Source organism: Andrographis paniculata, unplaced genomic scaffold (assembly GCF_009805555.1).
Source record: "Andrographis paniculata isolate CXL003 unplaced genomic scaffold, ASM980555v1 Contig61END, whole genome shotgun sequence".
NCBI classification, from domain to species: Eukaryota; Viridiplantae; Streptophyta; class Magnoliopsida; order Lamiales; family Acanthaceae; genus Andrographis; species Andrographis paniculata.
In genome coordinates, this window is record NW_026137597.1 from 3,467,792 (window position 1) to 3,480,262 (window position 12,471).

The 12,471-nt window shown below is 35.6% G+C and overlaps 1 protein-coding gene across 1 annotated transcript; it reads left to right on the plus strand.

The window, feature by feature from the left end:
* The first annotated feature begins 1,135 nt into the window (after nucleotides 1-1,135).
* On the plus strand, nucleotides 1,136-1,591 carry LOC127260343 (uncharacterized). Its single transcript, XM_051288057.1, has one exon. The coding sequence runs from the start codon at nucleotides 1,136-1,138 to the stop codon at nucleotides 1,589-1,591; it is 456 nt and encodes a 151-aa protein (XP_051144014.1).
* Nucleotides 1,592-12,471: the final 10,880 nt, after the last annotated feature.

A 12,471-nucleotide genomic window follows, 5' to 3' on the forward strand; every position in this document is an offset into this window, starting at 1 on the left:
TTCATGCCGACCCCTTAAGCAGGCCCCTAGGTGTTTCAACCTAGAACTATTGCCGACGGTAAAAGAGGAGGTCGAAAAACTTCTCAAGGCTAATTTCATTCGAACATGCAGGTATCTAGAATGGATCTCCAATATCGTGCCCGTGCCGAAGAAGAATGAAAAGATCGGCATTTGCATTGATTTCCGGAACCTCAACCTAGCAACTCCAAAAGACGAGTATGTAATGCCAATCGCCGATATGCTCGTAGATTGTACGGCGGGATATGAAATCTTATCATTCATGGATGGATACTCGGGATACAATCAAATATCCTTGGCCGAAGAAGACACTCATAAAATGGCCTTCCGTTGCCCCGGGGCAATCGGAATCTTTGAATGGATAGTCATGCCTTTTGGGTTAAAGAACGCCGGAGCCACTTACCGAAGGGCGATGAACACCATTTTTCATGACCTGATTGGCACTAGCATGGAGGTGTATATAGATGATGTAGTCGTGAAGTCCCGAGCCTTCGCCGATCATCTACTGGATCTTCGCAGAGTCTTCCTGCGAATGAGGCAGCATGACCTCAAGATGAACCCGGCCAAATGCGCCTTCGGGGTACAAGCAGGAAATTTCTTGGGGTTCTTGGTGCATCAAAGGGGTATCGAGATTGATAAAAACAAGGCTAAGGCTGTCCAAGACCTCGGGTCTCTTCACAATATTAAGGAATTACAAAGCCTGATGGGAAAAATCAATTTCTTGAGGAGATTCATCGCCAACGCCGCTGGCAAGATGGAAAGCTTTTTCTACATTATTGCGAGGGAGGAAAGACGCATTCGAATGGGGAGATGCCCAGCAGCAGGCCCTGGACCAGATCAAGCTGGCGTTAACATCTCCGCCGGTGTTGATGCTGCCGATCCGTGGAAAAGGACTAAAGCTGTATATAGCCGCAACAGACGATACGATAGGTTGTCTTCTAGCGCAGGATGATAACGAAGGCCAGTCCTTCAAGGCCGTTTGGTTAAATGGGCACTAGAATTAACATCATTCTCTCTAACATATCAGCCCCTCAAGGCTGTCAAAGGACAGGCCATTGCCGATTTTTTAGCCGAACATCCAGGGATGGTTTAGGCCACAGCGATAGATTATGTAGGGATGGAACCTTGGACGGTAGCTTTCGACGGTTTTAGCACCATGGGGGCAGCCGGAGCAGGCGTGATAATCCATAACCCAGAAGGAGAGGTGTGGCGTTTTGCGCACCAACTCTCGCAAGGCGTTACCAATAACCAGGCTGAATATGAAGCTTTATTGTTGGCTTTACGCTTCCTCGTGGCCCGAAAAGTTAGGAAGGTAGTCATCCGCGGGGATTCTCAATTAGTTGTCCGACAGGCCCTTGAAGAATTCAAGTGTAAAGATCCGCAGCTTCAGATCTTTCTTCGCGAAGTCCATAGTCTTCTACAACAACTTACAGACGTAGTTTTAGAAGATATACCCCGAGGTGAAAATGATGAAGCGAACAACTTGGCGCAGTGTGTGTCCGGTTTCAGAAGGAGACACATACCTCGGGAAGGCGAATGCTCACAGGTCGATAGGCCAAGTCTGGATTGGTGAACCCCCTTGCTGGAAGGGTTAGCCGACCCCGGAAGGCCACGATAAAAGCCGAACGATATCAACTCATGAAATACACTCAAATCAATGGGGAACTGTATCGACGAAGGTTGGACGGGACGCTGGCGCGCTGCCTAGGGCACGAAGAAGCACGAAAGGCCATGGCAAAAGTCCACGAAGGCATCGGAGGAGCACATAGAGCTGGACCTACGATGAGATGGACGATACTGCGCTATGGCTATTTTTGGCCGCGAATATCGTAGGATTGCATCGATTATGCACGGGGATGTCCGGCCTGTCAACGCCATGGACCGCTCCGACAAATCCCCGTAGAGGAACTCCATTCGATCGTTAAGCTTTGGCCCTTCCTGGGTTGGGCAATAGACGTGATTGGAAAGATACATCCTTCGTCTTCTAAAGGGCATTCGTTTATTCTCGTGGCCACCGACTACTTCACGAAATGGGCGGAAGCCATACCACTCGTCAAAGTGCAGCAGAGCCACATTATACGCTTCATCAAGGTGAATACCATCCATAGATTCGGCATCCCCAAGACTATTACTGCCGATCAGGGTACAACATTCATGGGGACGAAGGTCAAGGCGTTTGTGGCTCAATATGGAATTCAATTGCTCCATTCTTTCCCCTACTACCCTCAAGCTAACGGACAGGCTGAAGCGACGAATAAGGCATTGATCTCAATTATCAGAAAGGGGCTGAAAGACAATGCCAAGAAGATGGGACAACACGCGCGGACCAAGATTCAGAAGGTTACAAAACTATCTGGAGACCAAATTGATTTTTTACCGAGATAGTTTTGTGGGGGGCATTTGTACACTCCAAAACTCAACCATAAGGCCCAATCCATGTTGGGAGCCCGAGGTAGGGAGAAACACGGCCCACAAGAAGGCCCAAATCAGTGGGATACTTAGTCAAAGGAGAAACGGATAAAGCATAATTTGAAAGTGAGAAGAATTTGGGGGAGGTTGGAGAAAAATAAGGAAGTAAATCTTATCTGAACAAGGTTTAGAGAATAAAAGGGAAAAGAAGACGCCGTGAGAGGGAATCTCATCTTCTTCAACATTAATTTTTTCTCTGCATTATTTTATTGTAATATTTTCAGAATTTTTACAACTTTCTTCGATTAATTCCAATTTAATTTTTAGCTTCGCTCTTGTGTATTTACCTTCCTTTTTTTCGTTAATTATTCGAATATCGCGAGATAGCCCGGATCCTTTCTTGAGGAGGCCGGGGAACCCTTCGAACAAATAAATTCCGACAGGCTTTTTCGATTAAGCCGTCGGTGGCGATTTTTTTACGACAACAATTCCTCTTCTCTATTTTTATTTATTTTATTTTATTTTATTTTATTTTATTTTTGAGGCTGCAAGTGTTAGTGCCAGATTGAGCCTAGGTGCAAATATTTCTCCCATTTTCTTTTTTTGTTTGAAATTTGTTGTATTTCAAAGAGAACCAGTTAAAGAAATTTTTAATTAAAAAAAAATATTTTTGATTTCAAATACAACTTCTCTATTTCTTTAACGAGGCTGATAAGTGTTAATGCTAGTGAGTGAGAGTAGGTACAAGTATTTCTAGCATTTTTTTTGTTTCAAAATTTGTTTTTATTTCAAAGAGAACTAGTAAAATAATTTTTCATTTCTAAAAAAATTTTGATTTAAAATTCCTCCTCTATTTTTATTTCAAATGAAAATTTCAAATAGCCAATCATAATGTACACCACCACTCATCATATACAATATGTAACTCATTCATTCAAACCACACACTCAAACATATACAACACATTGATCAAACCATATACTCAAACATATACAACACATTGATCAAACCATACACTCAAACATATACAACACATTTAGCCAAATTAAAGGTTCCCTTGTATTCAAAATAATAGATGGGTTGCAATTTGGAAAATCAGTATTGTAGAATTTACTTGGTAAACAACACCCAACAAAATAGAAAAATTTGCATCAGTCGTTTGCTGAAATTGACATTAATTAAAACGATTAGCGATTCTTAGCTAAAAAATATTACCTGCCCATATCATAGAGCATTCGTATTGGGATAATACAAAGTTCGATCTCGAATTCTGGTAGAAAATATCGAGATAAAGTGAACTTAGGGAATAAAATGAGTATGTAGACTACAATTTCTTGCAAAGATAAAACACTACGTATCTATTCATCTTGTTTTGATCTGTTATTATTATCTCCGGACCAATCCATAGATCAAAAGTAACTTTTCATTCAAATTGAACAGACACAATGGTTCAATTTAAATTTAAATTTTAAATGAATTGATGTATTGATTCAATTCAAACAAAAGTTTGAATTCATAATTTAAATATTATTAGACACAGATTCATAAATAAACACAATTTTTTAAATTAAAATTCTAGGAATATTCCAAAATAGCCCGTACCACTTAGTCATGCCCATTACTAAGCTATTACATTATGTCCCATAAATTTAATTACAGAACTTCCAGACTTGTAGACGGAAACTTAGTCATGCCCATGACTAAGGCCGTATCAACAATATGTCCCAGAATTTGTGTTACATGTCAAAATCACTCGAAATTAGCTACTTCAAGTGCGCACTCCACGCATCCCATCCCTAAGTTCACTTAATCCCAACATTCATTGGTCTCGAATAAATCCAATTACACTAAAATTACCAACTAACATGTATGAATGGTGCAGGTGAAACTAATACTGTGTTTTCGCATTTGCTTAGCATCTGTTAATACTACTTTTAATTTCCATCCCGCTTTTACAGCTAAAAGGATTCTGTTTTTGCTTTCTGAAATTTCAAGATTTCAGCTCAATTAAAAAACTGCATTATGACAATGCCATATATATTTTTGGAGTCGAAAAAACATAATGTGGCTGCATTAGTTAGTTTCCACGTTTCACAAATTGGTTGTTTCAAATTCTGATAACGGATTTCTATTTTCAAAATCCCTGGTTTTGAATATGCCACATTCTTGCATTTTGTTGTAGTAAAAAATACATAATGGTAGGTGCTGTGTTCTACACTAAAGTAGGTTAGAAGACAAATGGTGATGATTTCTCTGCTTCAATTCCCTGCAGTCGAGATTGCCGGTAACAGACCAAGTCAGGACGGCAAACGGGAGGCAGCCAGTGTACGACAAGTCCTATGTCTGTTGCTACCAGAGGATACGGGCCCAACAGCCCCAAGATCTAAGGAATCTTGTAGAGGTACCGGAGCAGGAATGATCTCAGGATTATGTGTGCCTGCAGCGCAGCCTATGAAGCAATGTATATATAGCAATGTTAACAATTGAGTAATTCCTTAAGAAAATTATCTTATTTTCCAAAATTAATTTAAGCTGCTTCAAACTTTCATATGGGATGAGATCCTCAGCCCGTGCAACTTTGTCCTCCTGCCAAATCAATTAAATGGTGATAAGTGTTATTTATTTTAATTTAACATTAAACCTTCTATTTTTTTTTTCTCCATATTTTAATTATTCTGTCTCTATTATTGTTAATATTTTTAAATTAAATATTTATTTTTAATTTATTATACTATACGTAAAAATCAATTTTACATTAAACATCTATTTATTTTCATCGTATCACTGTTCAAATTAAAAAAAAAAAATCAATTTAAATCCCAAACATAAAATCCAAACCCTCCAAACAAAGACATATATTTGGAAAATGGTGTGCTGCTAACAGTGTTGAAATATAATATTATATTAACAATATACATAATATTTTTTCTTTTTATAATTTAAAGTAAAAGTATTTCATGTTGAATAAAAGTTTGTAAGTTTTTTTTTCAAGGTGAATTGGTTGCCCCAACTTTTTCAACAAACGAACGGAGAAAGCCTGTTTCTCTGAGCTAGGATCACATGTCCGGAAAACAATCCTAGCAGTCCTGCCACCACGCTGCAGAACGTACGCTGTTGAGAGGTTCCATATTGCCGAGACGGAAAAGATTCTTCCAGTGTCTCCGGTTCCAGAAGTGCATGATAAATACCGCCAAAGCCTAATACTGCTGTGACAAATTGTCTTCTAAAAAGGGAAATATCGAATGAAGTGATCCTAAATTCTGAAATTTGACTATTTTTTCCCTTCTAGACAAGATCCACTAATTCGGAACTTAATTGTTCTATTTCCAAACTTCACCTTAAAAAAAATCAAATAGATGCGAAATTAAATTCGAGCCTCGCGTAGCACGCGATTTCCTTGAAGTGAATTCGGCCTTCCACCGATAGCCTCCTAGGATAGAACGAATTGTGAACGGAATAAAAAATTCCGCAAACCGAACTAGAATGGAAGGGAAATTTTCAGAATAAATTTTTAGAATTGATATTCCGTCTTCCATCCCAAAAAGGGAGGAAAATATAATATATATTATATATTCCGAAAAAAACCGCCCACGTCTACTGCACGTTGCATTCAGTTGCAACAAACTATTTATTTGATTATTTATTTATTCATTTTTCAAATAAAATAAATTAATCAAATAAAACGTGGGACAAATAATTTATTCTTCTTTAGCCTATTTAATTAAATACCCAAAAGGATTTCCTTTGAACTTTCCCTTGAACAATTGCCCAGTGGACACGTTTTGCTTGAACTGTTCAATTTCTTAGTAAATGGGCTACGTACCAACACAAACTTCGTGGGTCTAATTCGGTTCTCATTGTTTGGTCCGTTTTGGCCAAGGAACCCGTCATGGTTCTGTGAGAGTTTCTAAAGAACTGAGCCTGGACAGTTCTCCTTTGAAGCGGTCTCATTTCTCTCTCACATAAGTGATCTCTCTACTCTGTCACTATTAGTTAACAGGAATGGGTTGAAGCTTTTATCCCCACAGTACGCACATAAGTCTTATAGGTAGGTTGTTCCATTGAACCTAGTTCTTGGGATCTCCAATCTTTCTAGGTTGGGTTTTCTTGTAAACTGCATTACGGTTTAAACATTTGGTTGGCGGATCCGGTAGGTTATCTTTTGACGCAACATGGTCTATCGCAATAACCTTAGTTGTGTTCAGTTATCTTATAGAATTGTATCGACGGTGAATGTGTCGACTCTTTCGATTGTACATTGTACTTTCTGCTCTGCCGATAACAGATTTACTATCGTAGTAAAGGGTTATGGCAGAGACAAGTTTGTCTCATTCTCGAATGTTCTCAAAAGAGTGAAGAATCCATTTCGCCTCTTCTCCAACATCTCCCACAGCTGCTAGTCAATATATAATTTTTTTTTTTACATCAAATCTGAGTGTTTCATGACTTTCAGAATTTTATTTATTTATTTATTTTTTCTTCCGAGGTCGTTCAACAGGTGCAACCTCCATTAGCCAATCTGTCCATTCAATGTGGTCGGATAAAACAACATATTCTGCTGCCATATTTTTAAATTCTGCCCATTGAATTTTTCTGGCTTCTCGGTTGCCGCAGCAACAGGCTGCGTTTCATGGTCGTAACGGCAACAAGCTGTCTACCAAGTCATCTTGTAGCTGTCTGGCAGATGCAATGAGACCCTGGGCAGGTCCCGCAACATATGCTGCGGACGAGGCAGAACAACAACAGGCTGTTTCACATGGGTATCAACAAGATCCCGTTTTTTTCCTCCAGTCAATAGGCTAGTTGGAGGAGGCAACAACAGGTTGCGCTCTCCCTCCATCGCGGCCTTGAAGACCTTGTTCATACGCTGCCGGCGCAGCTTTTTTGGCAGCAGCCCTCTAGGCTGCCTCACTGTTTGGACGGGGCGGTTGAGGTCATGGAATATAGAGAACATGAATGTGAAACGTTGGGCTTAACCTCCTCGTCCTCTTCCCAATTGTGCCAATCTGAATATCATTTATTCGGGCTTAACCTCCTCGTCCTCTTCCCAATTGTGCCAATCTGAATATCATTTATTCAGATTTATGTCACTTCCACCACGGCTGTCCGGATTAGCGGCGGATTTCGGGAATTTCGAGCCATCTCAGATTCCACCCGATTCACTTCAAGATTGTTGGAAAATATTTTGGTGAAATATGAGATACGGCTAAATCTGAAAATACAAAATCAAATAGATACAAAATTAAATTCGAGCCTCGCGTAGCATGATTTCCTTGAAGCGAATTCCGACTTGCAGCGATCGCCTCCCAGGATATAACGAATTGTGAACGGAATAATTACGCAAATCGAATTAGAATGGAAGAGAAATTTTCAGAATAAATTTTGAGAATTGATATTCCGTCTTCCATCCCAAAAAGGGAGGAAAATATAATATATTTATTATTATATTTAATCCAACTTATTTTGTATTTAATCCACGTGTACTGCACGATGCATTAGGTTGCAACAAACTATTTATTTGATTATTTATTTATTTATTTTTCAAATAAAATAAATTAATCAAATAAAATCTGGAACAAAATAATTTATTTCTCTTTCACCTATTTAATTAAATACCCAACACAACTTTCCCCATATACCCAAAAATGTATGCTCCATGAAAATTGTCTGGTTATATTCTTGAGCTAAAAATTGCTAATCCTTTCAAATAAAATCAAACAATTTATGCATTGTATCTATCTATTAAATGTCAATGTTTGCAGGTTGTCCAATTGAAACAACATCCTATGATATCTATGTGACCGGCTCAAAGAAAGATCAGCGAATTAATATGTCTGACAACTATATTCTCGAAGATGCAAACGCAGTGGTGGCTTGCCCAAATTCTGGACAGTGGCTGCAGCAACTCGCCATCTCTTGCAGACACCGGAAGCCTGAGCAGTGTCTCTGATCTCTGAAGTTCAACAGAGTAAAGACGAACACTAGGATATCTATTGGGAAAAAAGTACGAGGAGATCCTAGAGCACATTGTGGCATGCCCCTTAATCTGTGAAGCGGGTCGAGAGTGGAAACCAGATATATACATAAAGCAAGATCACAGTATGTTTCGGGAAATCAGCAAGCCCAATATTCCCCAAACGCCTCCTGGGTGGCATTCATTACTTTAGTTTTGTGTACAACTTTCCCCAATTGACCCTAAATGTATGTTCCATGACCATTGGTTGGTAATATTTTTGAGTCAAGAATAGCTAATCCTTTCAATTAAGTTCAATTTCAGCCAACAATTTATGCATTTTTTCAATTTTGTTCAATGTATACCAAGTAAATTTTACAATACTCATTTTCCAATTCGCAACCCATCTCTTAAATTGGTGGAATACATTGAGTTATAATCTATATATAATACATTCTCTGAGTATATGAGAATCATATCTCCTTCTACTTTTTTATTTAATTGTGACATATATCATGCATACAGTGTGCATGTAGATTTATGCCGTTATGAGTCAACTTTGTGAATGCTTTTCTGCGTGCGGATATGCAGAAGAAAGAAGACTTTAATTTGGTTAAATGTGTTATATATGTTTGAGTGTGTGGAATTAATTTATAGCAGCAATATTATAATGTTTCAACATTTTTGAATGAATGCCTTAGATGTTATAAATCCTAATATATACTGAGTGGTTGTGTACCCTTGAACTAACAAAATTGCCCAAACCACACAACATATTCATACTGCGTTTTCGTATTTGCTTTACATCTGTTAACCCTAATTTTAAATTCCATTCGTTTTTACAGCTACAAGGGTTCTGTTTTAGTTTTGTGGAACTTCAATAATTCAGCTACATTGAAAAACCGTAGTTTTGACATGCCATATATTTCTTCGGAGTCGAAAAAACATAATGTGGCTGCATTAGTTAGTTAGTTTCCATGTTTTTCCAATTGCATGTTTCAATATATGATCACAGAAAACTGCAGTTTCGACAATGCTACCTGGTTGCGTTTTGTTGGGGTAAAAAAATATTATGTGGTTGTGTTGGTTAGTTTCCATGTTTTGCCAATTGGCATTTTCAAATTCTAATAACTAATTCCTGTTTTCAAACCGTGCTTTTGACAATGCCAAGTGCTTGCGCTTTTCTGGAACCAAAACATAATGTTGATGCATTATAAATGATTGGTTTCATTAGTTACTTTTGTTGTCATGCTAGCTACTTTATTCTTAATGCAATGTCTTTCCATGTGGTGTGGAAAGTCTCATTCCTTTCAATGGCTTCGAGAGTTTTCATAGTCATAGAAGAAAAATAATTTTATCTCATTAAACAAATCCAATGATACAGTCTAAAATATAGTACAATGGAATTTATGAAATAAGTAAATACTATATTTACTAAAAATACAAGGATATGTAAAAATATTAATTTAGCCGAATATAAAGGCACTAATTGTGTCTAATACATAGCACAATATGACAAAAAATGCATCAACACTGTGTTTGACAGCCCTGGTTGACGTCAAACATATTGTAGTCACTAATATTTATAGTGTTTAGGATGTTGGTTAGTTAATATCATATTAACACATTTGGTATTCATAATTCAAATCACCGTTGCAATAGCTCAATAGCTGGAAACAAGTCCTTGCCTTGGTAAACTAATGGTTAGTGTCACCAATAAAAATTCATGACTTCAATTCTTATCAAACTGTGAGGTGCCGTGTTTGGTAGGTGGTGGCGGCGAGGTCGATGCAGTGCAGTCTCTCTGAAGCAATGTATAGCAATTTTACAAATTGACTAATCGGTTAAAAAAAAATAAAATTATATCTTATATTCTAAAGTCAATTTAAGATCCTTCAAATCTTTATTTGCATTATATAACTTTTTTTTCGAGTGGAATCAATAACAATATGAGTTAAAGTACGGCTATTTTATTTTATTTTATGCCAAGTTTTGGAAGACGAAAAATAGGTTTATTGAATATGGGGTGAGATCCTCAGCCCCAATGCAATTAAGCCCCTCCCGCATTATCAATTAAATAGTGACAAGTGTGAAGTGTTATTTATTTTAATTTAAAGTTAAAACTTATAATTTTCTTTCACTGTATCTTAATTATTCTTGATCAATTATAATTTTTAACCTTTCTCCATCCGAAACATATATGTGTATTTTATTTTATTTTCTTCTCCCAAAATATGACAGTGCATCTAGATCAACAACTAAGTTGTTTGTACGTAGAATCATGGGTCATTTATGAGCACATATCCACAATAAACAAAAATAAAGCTTAGACCATATGATTCAATTAAATGCTCAGACAAAATGTAAAAGTAGATGTCTTAATTAAGATAACAAAAATGCAAGTAGTAACAATGAAACTCTTGAAATTAAATAATATGATATTATATGAGATTAAAATTTATAGCGAGGGATATATATATTATCATTTTTAAAAAATATACAAATTGAATATCGAGCTAAAATCAGTTACAAGCAAACATGGGGAGCGGAAGTGATGCATACATGGTTTTGAAGGGAATGACTATGATAAATTACGATATTTCAATTCCGTGAAACAAACAAATCCCTGAAGTTTTGTAGACTACGAGATTGAGCCAACAACAAATAAATTGCACCGCCACTTCGTTTGCTTCTTGGCATGCCTACTTTGATTTGTCGTGGATTCAGAGCTATTATATTTCTTCATAGAACCCACCTAAACCGAAAGTATAAAGATTGTTCTTTCCTTGAAGTGACATTTGATACTAACAATGGTCTATTCATAATTACCTTTAATTCTGTTGATATGTTGCACAGTCATTTTCCTATCTTGTTATATATATATATATATATATATGGTCTTTACTATTCTTGTAACATAATGTAGCTGTTGGTATTGAAAATAATGAGAAAAATAATAGGGATTTTTTTTTTCTAATTTGTGCATATTCTTGAAAATAATAACCCAAGAGTTAGAATTGATTTACCATTTTATTTGACCGACATCTCGGGCTACTTAAAAGTGTTTTTATGATGTTCATTGGATTTGTTTGATTGTGATTTGAAATTGATTTGAAATGAAATATTAATTTAATTTTTTTTTAGATAGTATTTTGAAGTAATACTTTGTGAGAGAAAATAGTGTTTTTTTTTTTCCATTTTATAATTCAAAATTAAAGTATTTCATATTAGATAAAAGTTTCTATGTCTTTTTTATTTTAAATACAAATCAATATTATATCACATTTATATTATTTAAACGAAAACTAAAATAAAAAAATTTAATTTTCAAATCAAAACTAAATAAATCATAAGATTTTCCTCTTATCATGTAAATTGGGTGCATATATATTTAGATTTTAAAAGCTCAGAAATAATATATAAAAATGATATAATTAATATGTATTTAATATATTTATATATCTATTTTAATTATGCAAAAAATAACAACCTAAAATATTTTATGTATAAAGGATTTGTTTGTTTTGATTTTAAAGTGAGTTTTTGTTTCAATAATATTAAATACTGTACAATAATTTTATTAGATAAAATAATATATTTTTTTATTGAAATTCCGTGGATTGTGGTGTAATTTTTTATTTAAATTAAAAAACAAGCACATTTAAAATATAATAATTATAAAATAATTAAAGTAATACATATAATAAATATTAATAAAATAAAACATATCATATACTGTTAATAAAGTAAATCAAAAATACATAAAGAAAGGTATTTAATAATATAGATATAGTATATCACAAAAGAGTAACTAAAGACATTAGATGATAATAATAATAGTAATAATAATAATAATAATAAAAAGAATAGTCTAGAATAAATTTACAATATAAATAAATAAAAATTATAAATACATTATAGAAGACGGTTAAGGCGAAAAGGGTGATTTAGCTTTTCGAAGCAGTCTCAAAAGCATCACCTAAATTTGGCTAAAAATTTTAGAAATATTCAGGAATTCTTCTGGAAGGTCGTAGAACACGCTAGATTATTTGAGAAAGCCTAAAATATTCTAGGTTCTGGTGGAGTCTTTG

What these genes read in the sequence shown, in the direction of transcription:
- LOC127260343 (XM_051288057.1), top strand. Translation starts at nt 1,136, where the DNA reads ATGGAACCTTGGACGGTAGCTTTCGACGGTTTTAGCACCATGGGGGCA.